The sequence below is a fragment of the Gadus morhua genome, chromosome 4 (assembly GCF_902167405.1).
Source record: "Gadus morhua chromosome 4, gadMor3.0, whole genome shotgun sequence".
Classification (NCBI taxonomy): Eukaryota; Metazoa; Chordata; class Actinopteri; order Gadiformes; family Gadidae; genus Gadus; species Gadus morhua.
The window spans coordinates 9,713,153-9,737,820 of NC_044051.1; the positions used below are offsets into that span (position 1 = coordinate 9,713,153).

General features: G+C 45.1%; 2 protein-coding genes across 2 annotated transcripts in view; both read right to left on the reverse strand.

Annotated features, from left to right (window-relative positions):
- Positions 1-3,435: 3,435 nt before the first annotated feature.
- On the reverse strand, positions 3,436-10,927 carry LOC115541574 (E3 ubiquitin-protein ligase KCMF1-like). Its single transcript, XM_030353335.1, is given in 9 exon segments — positions 3,436-5,114; positions 5,400-5,590; positions 5,593-5,601; positions 5,603-5,781; positions 6,860-7,046; positions 7,428-7,529; positions 7,992-8,131; positions 8,857-9,024; positions 10,700-10,927. Coding segments are annotated over 9 exon segments (1,296 nt in total). The 5' UTR covers positions 10,716-10,927; the 3' UTR covers positions 3,436-4,810.
- Positions 10,928-11,227: 300 nt separating this feature from the next.
- itga1 (integrin, alpha 1) overlaps positions 11,228-24,668 on the reverse strand; it is a 41,585-nt gene continuing 28,144 nt past the window's right edge. The window contains exons 11-30 of the mRNA XM_030353334.1: positions 23,903-24,050; positions 22,988-23,133; positions 22,556-22,699; positions 21,564-21,818; positions 20,996-21,126; positions 19,868-20,046; positions 19,389-19,528; positions 18,940-19,050; positions 18,155-18,231; positions 17,711-17,837; positions 17,298-17,378; positions 17,135-17,211; positions 16,929-17,018; positions 16,689-16,791; positions 15,367-15,483; positions 14,865-14,963; positions 14,676-14,780; positions 14,449-14,541; positions 14,127-14,240; positions 11,228-13,806 (exon numbers count right to left, since the gene is read on the reverse strand). Coding sequence (XP_030209194.1) covers positions 13,750-13,806; positions 14,127-14,240; positions 14,449-14,541; positions 14,676-14,780; positions 14,865-14,963; positions 15,367-15,483; positions 16,689-16,791; positions 16,929-17,018; positions 17,135-17,211; positions 17,298-17,378; positions 17,711-17,837; positions 18,155-18,231; positions 18,940-19,050; positions 19,389-19,528; positions 19,868-20,046; positions 20,996-21,126; positions 21,564-21,818; positions 22,556-22,699; positions 22,988-23,133; positions 23,903-24,050 — 2,394 coding nt within the window. The 3' untranslated portion in view covers positions 11,228-13,749. The remainder of the gene's footprint in view (positions 13,807-14,126; positions 14,241-14,448; positions 14,542-14,675; positions 14,781-14,864; positions 14,964-15,366; positions 15,484-16,688; positions 16,792-16,928; positions 17,019-17,134; positions 17,212-17,297; positions 17,379-17,710; positions 17,838-18,154; positions 18,232-18,939; positions 19,051-19,388; positions 19,529-19,867; positions 20,047-20,995; positions 21,127-21,563; positions 21,819-22,555; positions 22,700-22,987; positions 23,134-23,902; positions 24,051-24,668) is intronic.

Here is a 24,668-nt window from a genome sequence, read left to right on the forward strand (position 1 = left end):
AATATTTTAGGAAATTTCTAATTGTCAACCAGGGGCTATTGACATTTGTTTTCATATAAAGTTGATCTATCATTTACGTTATGGCTTTATCGGGTGGGTTTTCTGTCAAACTATCAAAGGATCTTTCCTTATAATCTCAGTATTAGCTCTGTTCATCAGCTTGGGCTTTCATACATAAAAGATACATGCATATTATACATAAAGAGTATATCAATGATTGAGGAAACTAAATCTAACGCAGTATATCCCACACACATTTCCAATATTGTGTTTATCCATATAACTTACTTCTGGTCTGAGTAAGTTGAGTGTTTTTAATGATATGGGTCTTTGTATGGAATATAATGCTCCCTATGCAGTTTTCTCAATTGTTTATATAGCGGTCAGCATCTGTGGATGTTTGTAGATATCTGGTTATATTTTCCTATAGTCTCTTATTCTCGACTAAGAAAACAGTGGTGTTTTGAGTATGCTTTGAGTGCACTATACATCTCCTTACGTTTATTTTTATGTAACAAAAGCACAGTTAATGAGGGTTTCAAGCTGTGCATGTCTATAAAAAAAAGATGAGCACAATGCTTTTTTATTTTATCGTGTTTCTTTTTCTTTTATCCAAGTTCTGGATTTTATGTTTTGTTTTATTTTGTAAATTCACCAGCAATGTCCCTGGCCATGTTGTTCACATTAGGTGGCCCATATCTGTAAACTGTGGTTTGTATGTACACTAAGAGAAATATTTTAAATGTTTCCCAGTTGTTCATTAGAACAAGAATCCAAATTATGTTGTGAAAAAACGTTGAGAAACTTCTTTCAACTCATTTTGCAACGAAAAGGGAAGGACAACAGCCAACAGGTGGTTGTTTACAGGAGGACATTCTGCTTTTAGGTTTACTTTAACCTTTTGGTTGACTTGTGAAAATACTTTGCTTCTTTTCGTTCTTGAAAACCAATCCACTGCTGCTGCTTCTTTTGCCGCGAGCCGACCAACAGCAGAGTTTAAAGTATCCAGAGTTTGATGGCCACGAGGTGTTTGAGTGTGTAGAGCTTTCCTCTCTGGACCGGTTCACCCAGGCATGTGATGACTGATACTTCTAACGCTGGACACATTAATGCTAAGGGGAGGGGGAGTCAGTGCTGTCCCCCCTGGGACAAAAAAAAAAGATATGACCCACCCTGCTTTCTTAATCTTTCCCAGTAGTTTTCTCGAGACATATCAAAATATAACCATGACACAACTGGGACGAAAAAAACAAACCCTCAGTTGTCCTCAGTCTACTACTGACCTTTCCAAAAAGATAAACGCTAAACATGTTATTCCTGCTCCAACCAAATCCTCTACAAATATATATATATATAAATATATATATATGGATATAAAACATAGCGATCATTGAAACATAGGCAATGTTAAATGCACTTGGTACTTATCCAAACACACAAATGCACAACCTTAACACCCAACTCAGACCAATGCTTTACAGCGGAAGTTGTTCCAAACTACAACAGTCATGACAGACTACAAACAAAATGTCTCTTTGATTATACTATCTCAAATATATATATAGATATATATTATATATATATTATATATATATATATATTATATATATACACATATATATATATATAAATACATGTGTTCCATTCTGTACAGTTCTTATATTTGTCTATGAATATTAGGCTATCTTTAATAGTATATTCTGTTTGAAACAGGTATCATGTTAAAAACTGTGACATCAACTGAAGAAAATGTGTTATGGGCCACCGGCAATACATACTATATGTAAATACAGTTTTATTTGTGCGATATTGTATAATTCATTGTGCTTGTTCATAACAACAGTGACAATACAATCCGTTTTCTTTCACCAAGGACTTTCTTTGAATCGTTTCTTCTTTCTGTTTTTTCTCTACAAAAATAATTCGAATTTTCCTCTCTTTTCTCCCGAGCGTAACGAGGAGTTTTTATGAAGATTTATTTTTGGACATACGTTCTATCTGCGTAAAAAAAAAAAATGACCCTAGGCTCCGGATCAATTTTGAAAAACAAAAAACGTCAGGATCTTCTCCTCTCGCCCGACTGACGTCTCGAGAGACACGTGGTCACTGTCGGGAAGGTCAAGGGTCAGCCACCTCTGACCTTTGTAGCCTAGCGTGATCCTCTTCAAGATGAATAACTGTGACTTTGCATCATGAATGGTAATATTATTTTGAATGTAATCTAGCAGGGTTGGGACCTTTTTTGAATGTAATTTATCTTTAAGGGGGCGGTTTGGGGACGATCACTTATTTCTTTGTAAATATTCAGAATAAGTTTTAATTTCTGTGCAGATTAAAGTTTTAATTACTATGTGAATAACAAACAAAAAAAATCTACAATGTACGAATGTGTGCGAGTGGGTAGGCTACTGACCCTGAGTGTGTATGTATGTGGGTGCGTGTGTGCACACAAGTGCGCAAAAGTGTGTGTCTGTGTGTGCACTCTATTGGCAGATCTAACACTTCTGCTTTAATATCAACAAATTCTATCAATCAATTCTATGCTTTGTGCAAAATGTGAGTAGCTTATCCGCAATTAATGGAAATGTTCCTTGTAATACTGTGCATTTAATAAAGGTGGTATGTCTTACAAAACGCTGTGCGCATCTACAATCACTTTACCTTATTACGTCCCCGTAATATTCTTCCATGGTGGTTCGCCGACAGGAACACAAGTGCGGTAAGTGAGACGGCTGATCTAATAGATTGGGACCCCTATGGAAACGATCTTAATCTGAACAAAATAAGCCCCGATTAGGGTAGGGCCTATGTGATTAAATGCTTTTTGAAAGTATCAGAGTATAGCCATGATAACGGGCCGTTACGGATAATGAAATCATGCAAAACACAGAAGTATACAAACACGAGGAAGTCTGCAGTGTCTTTTTAGAAGTCGAGCGTTATATGTTAGTGGTTGACGTATAGGTGGCACTCAACCACATGTCTGGTGGTCCGGCCAGTGACGGAATGTGGTCGGAGAGGTGTGTGTTGACGTTTAAAGGGACTCCATTATAAAACAAGGTCCACTGTTGATTGGCAATTAATCCAAAAGTACAACGATTTTTAACTTCATGGCCAAAAAAAATAAGATCAGTCATTTTTTTAACGGAGCCAGAATGGAGCAAAACAGTATTTTTCCACTCGCTTTCTGATCACATATAATCTAATATAGCATTATCTAGCATTTATACCCACAGCAGCTGTGTTTCGGGTTATATAAAGCAGTTCAAAATATACCGTAGTGACATCAGAAGTGGGGGCCTCCTCTCGGACGTATGATGAATGCAGTTGGTACAGTCCACGTGGTAGGTTTATCTATCCGTCACACATCTCTGGGTGGACCGTGGACGATCCCACTTGTGACGTCACTACAAGATAATCACCAACACGCCCGGATCGATAATTCATATTTGGTACGGTTTAATGTCTATCAGCTAAACCCAACACAAACCAGTAAAATAAATAACGGAAAAAACATAACGGGTTTATGTTTTCCTCAAAGGCTTTGTTTTTTTATTTTATTCTAAATTTACAAGTTAGAAAAGTCCCCTCCCCTCCCTCCCCCATCTTAGAACTGTTATGAAAGTTAATGCACAGATGTATTATACAACTTAGTGTACTTCATTTTTTTTTCTTTTTAGGGTAATCGTATAGGCATGGAGGTGGCGTGGCTCGGCCAAGGCTTCAACAGATTGAGACGACAAACTGAATAAATAGAAAGTGCCATCCTTAGCAAGTGGGAGTCAAACCTCTCCATTCTACAAGTTAATAAAAAAAATCTATTGAAAAAAACAAAAAAATATCCTTAATATGTGGATGGGGAAGTTGTGAGGGGTAGGGGGTGTGTGCGCACCGTGCCGTCGTGGAAGAGTGCATCGGCGCAAACTTACAGAAGATTGTGCGCTTGCTTTATAGCGACGTTACAAACCGTACGCGGACATATCCCACTGTTTGTCTTTGAACCGTCAACACGAAAAGAGTCACCACAGAGAAGCGTCGCACACACACAGAGACCGGAGACAGTCACCGCGGATGATCCACATTGTTGTGTTTCGTCGTGGATGACACAAAAATAACACCCCACACATGTTTCTCCACGAGTGCACTTTTCAGCTTGCGCGTTTAGTAACAGCGTCTTATCCATAGCCATGAATAAAAACAGAAAAAAAAAGAAAAACAGTTGAAAGCTTCCGGTAGTTTTTCCATTTCGATGACATCTAATGTCACCTGTAAGCTGTGAATAACTGCATGCGGTGAAAAGGTAGACCCTCCGAGCACTTATTAATTAGGAGTGATAAATACATAGAGCAGCTTCCGCCCAGGGAACCGTTCCCCCCTCGCGCCGGGGGATGCGCGAGCATTCCTGTTTTGCATTGTCACAGGAAGCGCAGGTCTGACAAGTCACCCGGCCTCCAAAATAAAAGCCCTGTGGGGATTGATTATCGTGTTTCCATTCGATTCGTACATTGGCCCAATTCTCCCTCCCCCCATAACGCCCCGACAGTTCTTTCCACACTCCAAAACTGCCGTTTCTCGTTCTCACCGTCAAAAAAGAACGCCCCCTCCTGGAGAAAAAAAAATAAATACAGAAAAACCATCCAAGAAAGAAAAACAACACAGAACCAAACACAAACCCAACCGGAAAACAACAACAACCAAAACATAGGAACTAAAACTCAAACAATCTGCCACTCGCTCCTCGAACTCCTCCTCCCGTCACTGGCAGTGGCAGCACAGAGGACACAGTCTGCCCGCCGCCGCGCGGGCGACATCAAAGAGGCCGCGGCGGAGGCTCCGCCCCCACGGAGGCGGCGCGCAGGCCGCGCTCCCGCAGCTCCAGGCGCTCCAGCGCCACGTCCAGCGGCATGACGTCCACGCAGCCCATGGCGCCGAAGCCGGCAAAGTCTCTGCGGCCCCCCTCCTCCTCCTCCCCCCCCGAGGAGGAGGAAGAGGAGGAGGAGGAGCCGTCGTGCATCAGCGTGGACAGCAGCAGCTCCTGGACGAAGAGGCTGTGGTCGGCGCGCTCCGCCTCCGCCCGCTGCCGCTCCGCCTCGCACTGCTTGGGCTCGCATAACCTGGAGGACGGGGGGGCGGGGGGGGCGGGTTACAGGCGCCGGAGGGGGTGTGTGTGGGTATGCCAAGTGTGCGTCTGTGTGCTAAGTCTCTGTGCTAAGTGTGTGTGCTAAGTGTGTGTGTGTGCGCGCCTAGTGTGTGTGTGCCAAGTGTGTTTGTGTGTGAGCACGTGTGTGCATGCGTATGTGTGCCGCCAAGTGTGTGTGTCTGCCAAGTGTGTTTATGTGTGAGCACGCACACGCACGCGTGCGTGTGCGTGCGTGTGTCGGGAGCCACGCCCCACTCACCGTGCTAACAAGAACTGGGAGGCGCCGTGGCAGTTTGCGTTGTGGTTGCTCTCCCCGGGGGCGTGGTCGTGGGTGAGGATGGCGGCGGAGGCGGCGGCCGGGTGCGGCGGGTTGGGCAGGGCGGTGGCGGCGGCCGAGCCGATGCTGCCCGGGTTGTGGTGGTGCCCGCCGCCGCCGCCGCCGTGGTGGTTGTTGTTGTGGTTGCCGCGGCGCGCGGCGTGGCGCGGCCCGCCCGCCTCCAGCTGCTGCCGCGCAGCCTGCGCCTGCTGCCGCTCCAGCTGCAGCTGCATCTGGAGCTGCTGCAGCTGGGAGGCTGAGGGCCCCGCCGCGTTGATCTGCCCGCCGGCCGCACGCCGCACGCCCGACAGCTGGGACAGCAGCTCTGTGGGGGGAGGGGAGGGGGGGGGGTGAGCACAGTGACACAGGCCTCTGCGTTGTCTGCGTTACGGCCTTCGTCACCAAACAGAGCGCTCAGCCGACACGGGGAAACGCACGGCGAGGAATATTAAAAGGATCCATCGCGGGCGACCAGACTGAGTGGAGTTGACGGCCTCCGAGTGGGCTGGCGCCTGAGCAACAAGTATACTGCCGGGATTAAATAGTAGAGTAGCATCGCAGCTGATCTATCCATCCATCTAAAACACATGATAAAGCCTTGCCCATTAGAAGTTATTCTCCGACTCTCATTTAGAGGGGTTATTTATGGGACTAGAATATATTTACTACTAAAAGGGACGTGTAATGCATTTATGGGCCTATATAGACTGCATTTACTACTAACAGCACTGTGTATTAGACTGTACTAATAGAGCGACTTAATAGGACTTTGTAAACTATATGAACTACTATCAGGGCTGTGCAATGACACTGCTTTAACTACTATCAGGTCTGTGTAATGACACTGCTTTAACTACTAGCAGGGTTGTGTAATGACACTGTTTTAACTACTAGCAGGGCTGTGTAATGACACTGCTTTAACTACTATCAGGGCTGTGTAATGACACTGCTTTAACTACTAGCAGGGCTGTGTAATGACACTGCTTTAACTACTAGCAGGGCTGTGTAATGACACTGCTTTAACTACTAGCAGGGCTGTGACACTGCTTTAACTACTAGCAGGGCTGTGACACTGCTTTAACTACTAGCAGGGCTGTGACACTGCTTTAACTACTAGCAGGGCTGTGCAATGACACTGCTTTAACTACTAGCAGGGCTGTGTAATGACACTGCTTTAACTACTAGCAGGGCTGTGACACTGCTTTAACTACTAGCAGGGCTGTGTAATGACACTGCTTTAACTACTAGCAGGGCTGTGTAATGACACTGCTTTAACTACTAGCAGGGCTGTGACACTGCTTTAACTACTAGCAGGGCTGTGTAATGACACTGCTTTAACTACTAGCAGGGCTGTGACACTGCTTTAACTACTAGCAGGGCTACAGACTTCATTAAAAGAGTACCTGCGATGGGGTCCATGGCCTCCCGGTTGCTGGGGGTGTAGGTGGAGCTCTGCGAGGAGGTGGAGGAGGACAGGCCCCCCGTGGAGCCGCTGGTAAAGTGCATGTTGGTGCGCCGCGCCCGGGGCCCGCCCAGCCCGCGGCCCGGGTGGAACATCCGCCGCACGTGCCGCACGCTACTGGACTCGTCGTGGGAGGCGCTCGTTAAGGACTCGAGTCACGAACGCCACGGCAACGATTAGCTGATTTATAAAGGCGATCCGTCGTGACGGGCCGGTACATCGCTCGGGACGTTTATCAAGTACGGGTTGGGATCGATACAAAATGAATAATTGGGTTTTCATCGGCTGCTCGCCGGGCGTGGCCAGCTAAACGAGCTCACTTTGCCGTGTGATGCCATCATTTATGGGATACACTTTATACACTAAAGCATTAATCAAATAAATAATTGATGCATTAATGACTTGAGTTGCGTCCCTTATACAGTGCCTGGCTTATGGGGGGAAAAAGAAGAAGTCAAAGCATCTAGTGGGCTTCAGGCGCATCAGTAAGCAGCGCACAGGAAGGATATCACATCTCTGGGCGCCCTGTGCTCCAGAGTGAGATGGGCGGTGAAGTCATCGGTCACATGGTTGGGGTCCCCTCCTGGCAACGCTGCACATATGGGGCAGATCTAAAAACGAGAGGGAGAGCGTTAGAGAGACTAAGAGAACGCGTTCAGTCTAGGGTGGGAGAAATGTTTCTTCAGAGTGCGCTGAGGCACACTGAGTAGCTGATACGGAGGAACAGGGAGGATCAGTGAGGTTGAAGCAACTAGGTCTGAGGCGTAAGGCGTATTAAATGTCGAAATATAGACCGAGCTCAGTTTACATGCACACAGAGTGTATGTTAAAATACTTTTAAGTATTTTAAAATATACTCGCAGTTTAGCATTTGTCCATTTCACAGACACAAACCTCATTATAAAACGCAATAAAGTAATTAAAAAAGGAATCTAGCTACAAGGTACAAAATGAATCCAAACGGGCTCTATTCAAACATTGAGATAAATGTCATTTGAGGGGGGGAGGAAAAGAAAAAGGGATTTAACATAGTATTGTGTGGGAGTATGGCAGTCCCGGGTCAGAGTCCTCACCACTTCGGTGGAGGTTTCTGCGTGCTCAGAGGAGACGTGCTCCTGCAGGGAGGTCTCGGTGTAGCCCATCCTCCCGCAGTAGGGACAGGTGAAGGACTGGGGCTGCTCCACAGAGAAGTTGTCCCCTCCGTAATACAGGTCTGGACGAGAGAGGGACACAAGCTCGTGGGTTTATCACCCCAGCCCATTTGAAATAATAGATGTAGGCGATACATTGGCGGTTGGCACATCATGACAGAACCACATCTGTCATGGTTTTCCAATTTGTGTGCATGGCTTGGCAGAAGCTTAAACTGCCATGATTATGTTCTTGGTTTTTAATTTTTCTCCATTACCCAAATACAAGATTGATAAGAATAGTTTAGCCTTTAATATTTACATATTGTTGAAATTGAGTACATGTAACACACGTAATTAGATTTATGTGTAGAGTATGTAGCGTTTCTATGAATGGCATATAGCCGAATTGGGCTAAGATGCATCAAAGCAAAGTATTGCAGAGGAAGAGCAGATAAACGACTAAATTATATCAGTGACCATGAAAAATCGAAAGAACAATCCTGACCTGAGACTTTCTAGTTTTATACAAAAAGTATAACAGTTACTGATGCTTATGGCATATTCCATAGTAAGAGCACTTTAAGAAGGGCTCTTATTTTACCACAGGTTTGACGTTGGTTAGCCTTTGCAAGCCATTTTAAACCTTACCGACCTTAGAGACATCCCAAGTGGCAGTGTCCCACCCGGTTGTTGGGAGGACACTGCCACTTCTGATCTCACTCAGTGTTGCAGTTTAGGCCAGCAGCAGCCACAGTAAGAGACGCGGCCACTGCTGGTGCCATGCTACGGCTAGCCAGGCTCTTACCGTAGTCTACCCTGGTGAGTATGCACTGCATGGGGTGCTCTGCGGTGTGCCTGGTGGTCGTAGCACCGCCCTCGTAGCATGAAGCACACAGGTCGTAGTCGTAGCAGATCAGACACTTGAAGCGTCTCCCCCGGAAGTTCCCTTTCAAACATGCATCGCAGCTCACACCTGCAGAAGGACAGACGACGAGAACATGTTCAGTGATCCGATGCTAGGCTGTGAAAAAACATTATGTGTGGGCTGATACACAGCGATATGCTCTTAACATTTAAGAAGTTGCAAGCAATAAAACTAAAGAGCAGATCGTTTATGGGTATGTTGTTTAAGCTTGCGTATTGGACTTCAAGACAAGTATAACTTTCAACAAACTATTTTAGCATTGATTCTACCAAAAGTCTATCTATTTGTCCATCAGCACTTTAACAGAGCTGTGGCAATCCAAGGAACACTGGCAAGTTGTCCTGTTAATCATTTGTTTATCCTTATTTGTTAGCTGGCAATGCATTTAGAACACAGAACACAGTATGGACTCATTTAGCTCAAATATAAAGTAATGGAAAACCTTCTTGGCCCCTGGGGTTAAATTGTTCACTTTCGCCTTTCAAGGCCTAGCACTTTGTGTCTTGAGGACATTCATTCTCTTTACATAAGTAATACAAGTCTACCTCACCTGACAGGACCTAAAGATATTGAACTAGAAGCATTAATAACTAACAGAGCTGAATCATGATATGTATGACAAACAAACAGAATTAAGTCCTGGTCAACTTCGAAACCTTCTTTCCTGGTACACATCACAACGTTGTGGTAACGTTACACATAAGAGACTACTGTCCTGGCAACGTTACCCATCAGAGCCTACTGTCCAAGTACACATCAGAGCCTACTGTACTGTTAATGTTACACATCAGAGCCACTGTCCTGGTAACGTTACACAGCATAGCCTACTGCCCTGTTAATGTTACACATCAGAGCCTACTGTCCCGTTAATGTTACACATCAGAGCCTAATGTCCTGGTAACGTTACACAGCAGAGCCTACTGCCCTGTTAATGTTACACATTTGAACCTACTATCCTGGTACACATCAGATCCTACTGTCCTGGTAGCGTAACACATCAGAGCCTACTGTCCTGTTAATGTTACACATCACAGCCTACTGTCCTGGTACCGTTACACAGCAGAGCCCACTGCCCTGTTAATGTTACACATTTGAACCTACTATCCTGGTACACATCAGAGCCTACTGTCCTAAGGTTCTGGTAGCGTAACACATCAGAGCCTAGTGTCCATGGACAAATCAGTACCTGCAGTCCTTGAGTCCATTAGAACCTACTGTCCTGGTATACAAGAGCTGAACAGTCACTTTTAACTGCGGTACTACAGCGGACTTATTTGCGTTGTCATACGTTAGCTTGTCCGCTAGCCTCGGAAATGTTCTTGGTGGTGGCTCAAGCTATGGGCTAGCACCGTTAACTCAGGATAAGTGCTAGCAGCACCACCGTTAGCTCAGGCTAAGTGCTAACACCGTTTGCTCAGGCTAAGTGCTAACAACGTTAGCGCAGGCTAAGTGCTAGCTCTGGTAGCTAATGATCCTGTAGAGCAGCTGGATGGAGTAGACTAGAGACACCAACCGGGACAGCACCGGTTTGTAATGACTATGATCATAACGACTTGGACAATTATCATGATAAGGATAATGTCCACGATAATAACACTTCTATCTGTTGCCAGAAGGCTCGTTTTAGAACCAGCCTCGTATGACCGGTGGTCACAACTACGAGTCATGGACTAACGTTATAGCTCGTGATTGCCGAGCGGCCACGTTACCAGGTTACACTCACCCTCATGTCGGGACATCCTACAGCCGGAGACACGGCGCCCCTCGGCTCTCCAGGATGAGAATGAGGAATACGAAGCTGTTTGGAGGTACAACTCAAAGGCGGGCTACCTCGCCTCCTGTCTGGCAAGATGGATCCCTTCGCTTCCCCTGCCGTCTGTCATCTAAAGTACTGCGAAGCGACACTAGGGGGGGATGTTTACAGGACGCTGCTCAAGATCGAGTGTATTATGTCATTTTTCTAAGGAACTGCCTGCTATATGGGCAGCTGGGCTGGGCTGATGCCCCCCCCCCACACACACAGGAGGACCCTTACTAATGACAAATAGGGCTATACACAATACTCACACAAACAAACAAACAAATTATTGCAACATACACAAAATGGCGAGTTGGAGAGGAGTGGAAGAACCAGAGTGAAAAGGAATGCTGGAAAGGGAAATAAAAAAAAGCAGGCAAATGGTATTTGCTAAGAACCCTGAGTTAACATAAATGCCCACATTTTCCCAAATCGTAAAAATCACCACATACATAGTCATAAAAAATCTTTATTTTTTTCTGCATCAGACTCAGTTCAGTTTTTTCATGCTGATGAGAAAGCATGACAAACCAGTGCATTACAATGATAACTTCACAGCAGTGTAGAGCATTGGGAATCTCAACAATAACATTTGGCTTCATTCTTAACCTGCTCTTCCACAGCAAGACCTTTGCCTTGAGGCATCTTAGCCCTCTTTGGCCACACACCGTCCCTAGAAATGCTACATATTCTACATGTATATTTTATATGTGCTTGATTTCAACAGTGGAAAGTTAAACTTGAATTATCTTATAAAATTCAGTATTAAAATAATGGCTGTCTCCTTCTTGGATTTTGGTTTTAACTGTTGAATATCGGTATCGAAGAATAAAACAAGAGAAGGGTTTAAAACTGAATCACTACCAAAGATCATAAAATTACTTCACCGAAGTTTCACTAACTGCAAAGCTGTGCAAACAAACTGACTGATAAATGGGGTTGTGTGCCAAATATAAAGTGATTTGTGTCATTAAAATGCAAATCTCTGCGACGAGAAGATGTGGATCATAAAACAACAGGAGGTGAACAGTAATAGATAATTATCAGAATTTACCTCACACATAATACAAATAATGTGTATATGTTGTTTATATCCACCTTTATAGGTAGGAATACTCTTTGTTAATCCATAGCACACATATGTTTTGCTCTTTTTGTTTTGGTCAATCAGACTTGGACATGATATTCATTGAAATTAACAAACGTCACAAATAACACATACCGTAAATAATATAAGATGATGGGAAATAGTGGAATCACACCCTCTTCTTCATTTATCTTTGACTACAGAGTTAACAGAATCAGAATTTGTTATCTAAAAATAAGAATGATATTTACATAGTTTTGTAGCATGTGAAATGCTTATATCTGTCTAACAAGTCTTGTATGCAATAAAATATTCTTAATCATTCTCTTATCATGGTATCACCCGAGCAATATCTTTTGGTTTTCAGGAAGAAAAAGTCGGTGAATAAGTTGTAAAAAAAAACAGTTTTGTCTTAAATAATGAGTTGTGGCAAACACACTTTGTACATTTAAAGCTTTACATATTTGAGCGTCCATTTGCATTTACAGTACAATCAAAGATATATATATATTTTCAAAGGTGCAGTCTGTTGGCTATCTATATCCCAAGTAACCAAAACGATAATTACAGACAAAGTTAATACAAGATTATTAATATTTTTTCCTGCTTTACAAATCAACTTAGTTAAAATGGTATAAAAAATAAAAGCATACATTCTGCACCTTGACTTTGTGAAAAAAAAAACGTTGTGAAAATCAGTGTAGAAATCCAACATTAGGAATAAGAGGATGAGGAATTTGTCATATTTAAAATGGCTATCCTTAAGGAATAAAATATGTAAAAGGCTGAAATGAACAGTGTTTCAATTAAAATAACAAAGCAAACCTCTGTTTAGTTTAGGACATTGGTATTTTACATGTATAATTTAGTTTAGAACATTGGTATTCTACATGTATAAATGTCTATCTAGCCTTTACAAATCACCAGATAAATGTTTGATCCATTAAACCCACTTGGCTTACATATCATTTCTCAGAATAATCTCTTTGCTGTTCTTAAGATAGCAACATAATATACATATATAAATCATTTTGAAACTGTTTTTGAGGGTGGATGAGTTAAAAACCTGAGTATGTGTTTTATTTCAATAGCAGTTTAGCTAATTAGATGTGTATGCAACTATTGGTGATATTAGTGCAACAGCTATATCTTTACGAGCAATGTGGTTTGTCAAAGCGGTTCTTGACACCCACCAGCTACATCTCATCTCCCCTTGTATACTTTACCATTCTTGCCTAATTTTAGAACTGACCAGAGGTTGATGGTGAGAGTAAATGCGGGGAAAATCTGCGGGGAGACTACGACATACATCAAATTGATCAAGAAGACATTTCTTTTTTAATCTTACCAGACCATTGGGATTGTCTTTATATGGCTTTTGTTCGAGGGACACTACTCCTTTGCCCAGGCGTGAGTGAGTGGAAGTAGTCAATCGCCTGTACAGTCTGTGTCGGTCTAAACACCAGTGAGGCAGATGTGCGACTTGAAGGAGACATATACCACCAGGTGTGAGTGTGATTAGCCTTACAAGCCGTTTCAAAAATCGGCCCCATATGACATCACTAGTGGGCGTGTCCACCTAGATGTGTGCTGGATAGATGAGCAACGTTTACTTCAGTCCACTGGGAAGGCTTGTAAACCGATCTATCCAGCTCAGATCTAGGTGGACACGCCCAGTAGTGATGTCATATGGGGCAGATTTTCAAAACAGCTCGTAGGCTAATCCCACTCACAGCTGGTGGTATAATATGTCCCCTCTAAAGCATGTTACGCAGTCCGTCCAGCTGCTGATTTTGTAGGCCTACTTCCATTGTCTGTGTGGCCCGGTAACCTTGGCCCACTGAGCTGCTGACACTGCTGGTGCTAAGTGCTGGCCTCTGGTCACCCCTCATTCCATCATGTCCTCCTTCCTGTCCTCCAGACTCTTCCTCTTGAAGAAGTTAATCTGGGAAACGCAGACAAACCCAGTTACCGAACCATAGACGCAATATATCCTCATTGCATGCAATCAAGAATCTTTGATAAGCTGTTTTTTCTAGAGTACCTCGAGTATTTTCAAATTTTTGTAATTCAATACAATCATTTAGAAGAACTTTGGGTTTGATGTGTATACCCTGGCATACACTTTAACCAGTTTAGCTCAATTGACAGACCATGGTATTGTCGAGGCTCAGAATATATGCACTCGTGGTACTGAAAGGGCCATATATTATATACATAACGGTATACGCATTATTTATTATTATTATTATTATTTATATTTACCTTCCATAGTCCGAAGATGACTAGTGCAAGGATAAGCAGTCCTATCAGGATGCTGATCAGGATGATCCACCAAGGGATCCCTCCTATAGCCTCCTTTGACACCTGGATTTTCACCTGGAACCCAGGTTAGCAGACACGCGAGAACACACACATTAAACACACAAACACACACACGTGCAGATGCAATAGACACAAATATATATGGTGTGTGTTTACTTAAAAACAATAATATATCCTTTTTTTTCAAAATCAAAAACCAACACTTATAACAAAGACGTAAACACCACACTGTGCTTGTAAGTGGAAGAAAACCGTTACTTACAATCCGGGCATTGTGGTCACTGGTCAGCAAAAATAGATGATCCCGGGCTTTAAGGGTACCATTCACCATCATGTATAAGCTGGAAAACTCAGCCTTTAAAGCAAAAAACAACAACGCTTCAGAACTCAGGAGGAGACATTCAAAAACAAAAAACGTCTATAAAATATATCTATTATATATTTCCCATTGATGATTTTTTTTTTTTACATGTGTATACATCTGCTTACCTTGATAAAAGTGGGTTTCCACACTCTAAACGTGACGTTGACCTCACTGGTAACGGCCTCAGGGATCATGCAGTCAAAGGACCTACAAAGGATGGTCCCACAGCTCTGTAACAGTGAACCAGGCATGTTGGTCAAAAGAAAGACAACATGCAAAGTGTACTTCATTCATCAACCAAACAAAGGACTCACCACAAGGTAAGCGCTCAGTGATTCTTTTGACGTTTTGACCGTATGGGTCTTAGAGCCGATCTTTTCTGGGTTGATCTGATCGTCCGCATTACATGTGATCTGTGAGAGGGAGAGACAGAGAGACACAGAGAGAGAGAGCGAGAGAGCGAGAGAGAGAGAGAGAGAGAAAGACAGACAGACAGAAAGGAAGACAGAGTGAGAGACAGAGAGGGAGAGAGAGAGATAGAGAGAAAGGAAGACACAGAGAGAGAGAGAGAGAAAGAGAGAGAGAGAGAGAGAGAGGGAGAGAGAGAGAGGAAGACAGACAGACAGACAGACAGACAGAGTGAGAGACAGAGAGAGAGAGAGAGAGAGAGAGAGAGAGAGAGAGAGAGAGAGAGAGAGAGAGAGAGAGAGAGAGAGAGGGAGAAACACCCAAAAACATTGAAATGCGTATCATCGCCACGTCAACAGAGACGTGTCGTGAGCGCGGGATGTACATGTGTTCACACATGCTACGTACTTCGGGGCTGTAGGTGACATGGGTGAGGTAGAGGAGGATGTTGTTCATGGTGGACCGGTAAGGGTAGGTGATGGTCAGCTTCAAGGGAGGGGTGGTCACCTTCAGCGCCTTCTCCACCTGTTGGGGACAGACGGTGGATGCAGATAACATGGGAGATGAGAGGAGAGACAGGACTGGGCACAGCTATGAGAGATTTGGTCGAGGTACAAATAGGTCACGTTCTCGATAGGATTCTCTGTCCACTGCATGATCACCAATTCATTCATTCCCAATGGCTACTATAAACATCCAACGTGACTTAAAGGGATTTTCTTTAGGTTCATGACTGTGGAGTGTGTGTGGATGATGGCTGGTTTAAGCAGCCTCACCTGGCCCGAGTCAGACTGATTGAACTCAGTTGCTGGGTGGAGCTGCACACCGGTTGCGCATTAAGCAAACAATGTTGCAATCAATTGAGCAATGAGTGTGCACAGGTTAAACCAGCCATCACGACACAGACAAAAGGCAGATTCATACCTCCGGATCAGGACGGATCAGGGAGTACCCTTCATACCTCCGTCCGGTTTCAGTGTTGTTATGAATGTTACCAGTACATCCTATAGAGGGCAGTGACTATCGTGTTGCAAATTACCGACATCGACAATCGCAAACATGGCATCTGTATAGGAGATTATTTTGCTTTGTGTCATCCGAAATCGGCAAAAAAAAGGCGCAAAAAGAGTAGGTGGCATGTGACACCCCTCAACAACCCGCAGATTCTCTCCTCAAAATGTTGCGCCATCTTTAAATGACCAGTTACAACTCATTGCCAAAGCAGGCAAACAATAAAATAAAAAGGTCAGGTATATAGTATAATATAAGTTTAAAGCGTTAAACACAATATATATATATACATATCAGATATTATACTACTCTCTATCTATTTTCGCGATTGGTTGGACTTCTGACTCTATACTGCCGCCTCGAGTTCCGTTGGTATTGCTCCGTTTCTCCCGGAGCTCTCCGGATTCGTAAGCTCAGAGGTGACCGACCCACTGACGGACGAAACGACCTCCGGGACCGGACGAAAAGGGTTCCTATCCGCATTTACCGTAGGGTGTATATCCTTGTCTGGAGGGGCCCAGTAAAAGTCACCTATGTAGCATGGACATTGTTACAATGACATTCAGCTTCACCTTACAGGTAGACAGTGGGTCCACCTTTGGGCTGGGCCAGCGAGACCAAAGTGATCGTTCGGGCACCGATTCTTAATAAGGTGTGTTTGGTTTTCATGAATCGCATATAAACGTGGAGTAGCGTTAAGAGGGATCCCTTCGTCCTACCTTGTATGTTATGGTGAGCTCCTTCCCTATGGCGCTGGTGTGGTTGAAGACGGCCGGGTACTGTTCGCCCTCCTTATATACGATGTGATCGTCCTTCGGCCTCCTAAACAACATACAGAGGACGGCTGTTACAGTTTTTTCAGATGGGATTTCTTAAGGTGCAGAGTTAGGCGTGAGGGTGCCTACAGATTAGGCTGTGGACAGCAGAATCGATAGGATTTCTTTTTCTCTGCTACTCACACTGAGAATATGAGCCCGGCTTCATACTTGACAGGGATTTTGATTTTCACCATGTTGTCGCCCAAGGTCGAAGGGGATTCGTCACTATCGCTGTTGTGGGGAAATTTGTAATGTACTTTATATTACCTGTTATCGCCTGTTTATCACAAACTATGTATTTTTTTTCCTATACACAAAGAAATAATTGTGTGTTTTTGTGCTCTCACCTTGTAGCAGTTACGTTTATTTGAATCTCTGCTCCAATATGCTCAGGGGTGACTTCAAACGTCAGTTTAAAATGCTCCTGTGAGATGTGGCAAAATAAAAAGTTCTGTAAGCATAAGGCATTCTGGGTCGCGGTGGATGTGGTGCACAAGGAGACTACCAGACCTCTGCGTTGCTGGCCAGGAAGGGGTACCCCACAGCACACTCTAACCGAGTGTGGTTCAGATTGCACTCCTTGATGTCAGGCTGACAAAACACAAAGTGAAACGCATCATGACAAGATGATTACAAAGAACATGCTTAAAGGGGCCCCTATTTTGTCCACCAGGGGACACTATAATGAACCATTACGAGCCATTTCAAAATCTAAGAAACCCTTTGTGACATCGCAACGTGGAAGTGTTCAACTGGCTATAATATATATTTGCATGGACACTCCCATTTTTTCATTCACAAATGGCCATATTTCAAAATGGCTTCTAAAGGCTCAACAACATGACCCCCATTGGAAAGATAATAGGCCCTTTTAAACATTGCTGCTTTAGATATGATGCAGACAAGACAAATGAAATCCTCACCTCTACTTTGACATAGTTGATGTTCTGGCTGAAGTCCACTATAACCTTGGTGTTGTATGCATTGTCTTTGCTGTTTTTAACATCAACAGACACAGTAATCTTCTCCTTGTAGACTTTAATCACCATTCTGAAGTGAAGCGAGGATGTTATATTGTCAATATTTAAGTCATTATAATTCAAATGTGATTCATATTTTCTGCCTCAAGGGGGCAGTCATATGCTATTTTTGTCAAGTATGGCTGGAGATAATAAATCATTAATATCACAATAACCATGCGTGGTTTTACATGGCCCTCATGTCTCGTAATTCAATAAGAATTCATATATCCATTCCATGCAGATACAAATACCATTTAAAGACTATAAACTGTAAAAATTAAATTATGGCCCAGCCCTACACATCGGCAACAGTATGCGAGAAAATCCATGTGAGATAACACTCACTCATTGACACTTGGCTCTGCTTTAAGAGACAGGTCTGCAATGCACTTCCCATTTACTCCGCAGTCCACTACAGGAATCTGAAACACATCATTCAAGCAATATTTCCTTATATTTCAACAAAAGTAAAAAAAACATGTTCGTTCCTAACTGAATTTTTCATAATAAAGGGTGCAACCATAGTAATAAATCTATAAATCTATAAATCTATATATTCATTACATAATATATATATATTTCTTTCTCTCTCTAGGTGTGCATATCGCTTTAAGGGCCTCTTCCAAAAACCGTGGCGGTAACCATTTACTAGATCACATACTAACTCTTCACAACAATTATCTGGCAACACTTAATTTTCTTGTTGTCAGGGCTCACTATGTGTGTGGGAGTTTCCTCGTGTGGGAATGAGCCTGTAACAGATAGACTCCGCACTGCAGGATGGTAAACAGCTGCTGTGGATTTCAGCACCTTAGGGGAAGTGTTTAGTGTGTTGGAATATTCCCATATTCCCAGCGTAGTTAAGATGCTTGGAACAAGAACTTTATGTTTGCACTCATGGGTTTGAACAGCAGTACAATAGCAGTTTGGGGAGGATGGTTGGATTGCTGTTTCTTTTGGAGTCAACTAAAGAGAGAGAGAGAGAGAGAGAGAGAGAGAGAGAGAGAGAGAGAGAGAGAGAGAGCGAGAGAGAGAGAGAGAGAGAGAGAGAGAGAGAGAGAGAGAGAGAGAGAGAGAGAGAGAGAGAGGCAGGAGAGAGTGGGGAAGAGTGAAGGATATAGTTATCTTACAGTCTTGTTGATGGAGGTAGGCAGGTTTGCGTCCAGGACTGGCCCCTGGTCCTCATTGGCCAAGCCAAACACGAGGGAGACCATGATAGGGTCCCGGAAGTCCGGCCTGGCCTATGAGTGAGAATGGAGGAGAAAGTGCAGTGCACAATAGGAGGAAGGGGGTGGATAAAACACAAAAGTTAAAAACAGGTTAAATTGAATTCAATGAATTACAGAATTTGATTTGATGGCTTTGACCATTCTTTATCTTTCTACCTCTAAAATGTGCACTATATGTGATATTTTGATGAAAGTAATAGTATCCCAAAACACTTTCAAACACACAAAAAACACAAGCGTCAGAGCAGTTCTTGAAGTGAAACCACGTCTTGTGTTGTCGATGCATAGACATGAAGAAGATGAATTATCCCCTGTGTGAATGTGGGCCAGGGAAGGACAAAGTCACTTGCCGACATTCTGAAGTGCTCCGTGAAACACTTCTTGTCCGTCATGGAGGTGTTCCTGGAGATCCTTCTCTTATCCTCCGGGCCGCTGAACGACGCTCTGGCCTTGGCCCGCAGGGCGTCCAGGGTCAGTGCGTAGCGTATTTCTACGACATAATAATTCATTAAAAGTCATTAAAGGTGACATATCATACCACCAGGTGTGAGTGTGATTGGCCGTTACAAGCCGTTTGTGTGGGCGTGTCCACCTAGATGTGTGACGGATAGATGAGCAACGTTTGCTACAGTCCACTGGGTGGGCTGGTAGACGGATCTATCCAGCACACATCTAGGTGGACACGCCCACTGGTGATGTCAGAAGAGGCAGAGTTTCAAAACAGCTTGTTATGGCTAACAACACTCACACCTGGTGGCATAATATGTCCCCTTTACAATACTTTTTTCAACAACAGCTCGCTAATTTACAAAAACGGCGTCATGCCTACCGGTGAGCTCCTGGCTGGCGGCGGGCGCCCCTTTGTCAGACTTGATGCTGTAGGTGAAACACAGCTCCGTCTGGACGCACACGGTCCTGCGGTCCTGGAATTCACAGTTGGTCTGTTGGATGTTGATCTTCGAGGGGTCGAAGGTCATGGTGGCACGGAGCTCCCCGACATCTCTAGACCTGTTGAGATGATGATGATGATGGTGAGGATGAGGTTGATGATGATGATGATGATGATGGTAATATTATAAGAATTAACCATTTATATCGATGCTAAACCTAATTATAAATTATAAATATTTTATCTATAACAAATCATCTTAATTAGCATTACTTTTAGCTGATGAAGAAGTACCTAATTAATCCCAGACTGAATAAAATGAGTGCAGATGAGTACAGGACAGTAATAACAAGAATTGAAAATAGTGTATCAATCGTAGCCTAATAGGAATGTATTTAAATCATTAAAGTCGGTTCACAGTTCAGCAGTTCAAATCCTATTTAAATCCTAAGCCCCCTGGGAGATGTAGTTTTTCACACAGCTCTGCTGAACCCCTGCCGACAGGGTAGCCTGAGAACTTCTGTTACTGTTGACGGAGTTAGAAATGTGGTTTCGAGTAAGGCCAATGAGGGCAGTGAAGTGGGCCGGTGTCCAACTGTTAAAAGGTCTACAGCCCTGGGGGTTTTAGGCAGAGAGATCGTTAGAAGGGTTGCCGGTTTCAATCCCAGATGAACCTCGTGAGATACACACAGCTGTATAAACGGCACCGAGACAGGGACAGATGAAATAGCGCAGTTGTGTGAGAATACTGGGGGTTGCGAAAAACCACTGCTACTAAGTTGTTTTATAGACGTGTTGGTGTGAACGTCTCTTTGGTTGGAGAATGTCTCTCCCACAGAGAGAGAGAGAGAGAGAGAGAGAGAGAGAGAGAGAGAGAGAGAGAGAGAGAGAGAGAGAGAGAGAGAGAGAGAGAGAGAGAGAGATCAAGGGTTAAACAAAGAGAGATTGAGCGGTTGGAGGAGTTGGAGAGAAGAAGAGAGAGTTGGCGAGCGTGAGAGAGAGAGAGCGATCGATGGAGAGAGAAAGTGAATAAAGAGCCAGGGGAAGGCATCCAGCGGCCGGCCGCACCAGAACAGCGAGGCGCCTCCCAGCCCCCCGATGGTGACGTCCGTGATCCCGTCCCCGTTCAGGTCCATGACCCCATGGATGGACTGACCGAAGAACTTCACCTTCACACCGTCTCCTCCGGCCGGGATCCTCTGCAGACAGACAGACAGACAGACAGACAGACAGACAGACAGACAGACAGACAGACAGACAGACAGACAGACAGACAGACAGACAGACAGACAGACAGACAGACACGTCAACACCCCTCAAACGCCCGCCCGCCTCCACACATTAACTTTGTAACTCAAGGCTCACTTATGGTTCCACGTCAACGCAATGACCACGCAGACGCTTCGCCGCAGTCGTGAACCCGTCCGGTTCTGCGTCGGGTTTCAGCAAGCGCACCAATCAGAGCCCTTGCTGCTGCGTCGAATCAACCCAAGGTTCCGATTTTTTGGCAGGTGCGCATCAGGCCCTTGCGGTGGACTCAAGGAGGGTCCGCCAGGAGCTAATGGGTCCGTAAACCCCCTGGCGTTGCGCCGACGTGGAACCATAACCAAGCCTTAAATCGCGCTCGTCGTCGCACCTGCACGAAGGCCTCTTTCAGGGCCCTCTCCGCTCCGTGGTAGATGTACACCGCCCCCCGGTGGTCGTTCTCCAGCGGCGCGCCGATGGCCACGTCGTTGAAGCCGTCCAGGTTGAGGTCGGACACGGCGGCGATGGCCGTGCCGAAGCGGGCGCCGCACGGCTCGTTCTTGTTGGTGCAGCTGGCGGTGCGGGCGTTGCAGCAGGACTGGTTGACAGGCCTTAGGGTGAACTGGTGCTCGAACAGGCCCGCCTCCTGTGGGGAGGGGGATGGAGGAAGAGGTTTAATGTAGAGGCTATGAAACATAACCAACCGCGCACACACACACACACGAACACACACATCTACACACACAAACACACACACACATATATACAAAGGAACATTCTCACTCTCACTTGCATGCATACACACACACACACACACACACACCCCCCCACACACACACACACACACACACACACACATAGGCACACTCAAACACACACACACAAAGGCACACTCTCACACTCACACACACACACACACACACACACACACACACACACACACACACACACACACACACACACACACACACAAACACACACACAAAGGCACACTCTCACACACACACACACACACACACACACACACACACACACACACACACACACACACACACACACACACACACACACAAACAAACACACATGCACTCTCACTCATTACACACACACAATACTGTTTAATTATACAGCACCCTTAGACCATTCAAGTACTTTAGCAGGCCTCCTATTTTAAAAGCATTTAAAAGCATTTAAAGACAATGAAAGTCTTTTAATGCTGAATGCTCCATTAGGTTTCCACACACACACACACACACACACACACACACACACACACACACACACACACACACACACACACACACACGCACGCACACACACACACACACACACACACACACACACACACACACACACACACACACGCTGGCACTGGGCCTGCACCTGGTTGTACTTGTAGACGTAGACCTGTCCCTGTTCGTCCCGCTCCCGGCCCATGTACATGGGGGAGCCCACCAGCAGCAGGTCGGTGTAGGAGTCCTTGTCCACGTCCACCGTCTGCAGCACACTCCCAAAGTAGGAGCCAATCTGGGGGAGAGCCCAAACAGACAACCAGAGACCACATCACAGACGGAACACAAGACAGATGGACGTCAGATTGCGCATCAAACTCCCGAAGCGCGTGTCAGCGTGTCAGCTGAATTAAATGCAATAAAGACATGCGCCTTTGACGCGTTGCAGATGTGCCTCGCATTGAATGCCGTCATTCACTACCGACGCGACATTGAGACGCCTAAATTATCTGAGCCGCACGAGTCCCGGAACAACGACGTTCGTACAGTTCCAGCTTTGCAAAACAAACCCAAGACGGCTCACCTGCTCTCCCTTCAGTATCTGGGTGACCACCACTTTGTCCTTCTCGTCCAGGCGGTAGAGGACCACCCGGCCGGTGTGGTTGTAGCGGGGGGCTCCCGCTATATACAGCGTCCCGTCAGGTGTGGCCGCCGACTGGACGTCGTAACCTGCAGGGCGACGCACACACGGTGTCCTGTGTTAGCTGCTGAGTGTGGTTGTTGTAGCCGCCTGAACGGTTTGTTCAGGTGGTTCAGAGACGGATGAAATGCATGCAAATGCACATTAACTAGAATATCAATGGGATGTGTGAGGAACAGGTGCACACACACACACACACACACACACACACACACACACACACACACACACACACACACACACAGTGAGGTGAGAGAGGCTGGAGCAAGAGAGAGAAAGAGCTGGAATAATCAATTCACCCCACTGTCTGGGAATCCCTCTTAGTCATCCTCCCATTAAGACATTAACACACAAACTCACATGCAAACACATGCACGCACACACACAAACACACGCATCCACACACGCAAGCACACACGCAAACACACACGCATGCGCGCACACACGCACGCACTCTCACATACACATGCATAAACGCACGCACGCACGCACACACATACATTCACACACACACACACACACACACACACACACACACACACACACACACACACACACACACACACACACACACACACACACACACACACACACACACACACACACACAAAACACACACAAACATACCCACACAAACGCTCATAAACGCACGCAAGCACACACAATGTACCACCAGTGTATCTTGTGACGTTGGGAGATGGAACATGGAGCTTGTTATGGTGATGTCGGGTGACGGTACACAGAGGTTGTTATGGTGACGCGGGTGGACGGAACACGGAGGGTTCCACCCTGACCTACCGAGGTAGCCGGCCAGCCCCTCGTACCCGGCCTCCGTCTCGGGGTCGAAGAACTGCAGGTTGTCGGGGGCCACGGCGCGTCCAGCGAGGTGCATCTCCACCGTCCCGTTCCAGTCGTACGCGCCCACGGCGCCTAGCAACACACCGCCCTATCAGAAGGAGAGGGCGTTAACCGGGGGCGGAGAAACAGAAGTGAGGTGTAAAGAGAAGTTAAGCGGAAAATGGAAAAGAAAAGAGAATTAGAGAACCAACAGATGACTCTATAAGGAATGGAGAACTGACTCTTTCCACATGTCTGTATAGGCCGGATTTATATACACTGTGAAGGACACAACTTTGCTGCCTACGAGAGAGCGAAAAAGAACACAAAAGGAAATGATTCACAATGATACGTCACAACGGACTCCAGCCAAGTCGAGCGTTTCTTCATTTAGCCGGGTGAGACAGTCCAGACATTTTGGGTCATGTTTGGTTTGGTTCACTTGACTGAGCCCATACAGTCACACATCACTTTGCCTGTGTTTATGGAAGCCCAGGCAAATAAGGAGGTGTTGAACAGAAAGTCAGCAGCAGCAGCACGATATGCAAACAGGAGCTCACTCTTCTTGCTGCTTTTTTCCTCGAAGGCCAGGATCTACCCTAAGACGCATTCACCCATATTTGTAAAAACTATTTGAAGTGTGCGTAGAGAGAGTCGTTGCGTAGCCTAATATGTATTTATGGATTTGCGATCACTCTGGGAAATGCAACCAGAGGACTGCCAGGGA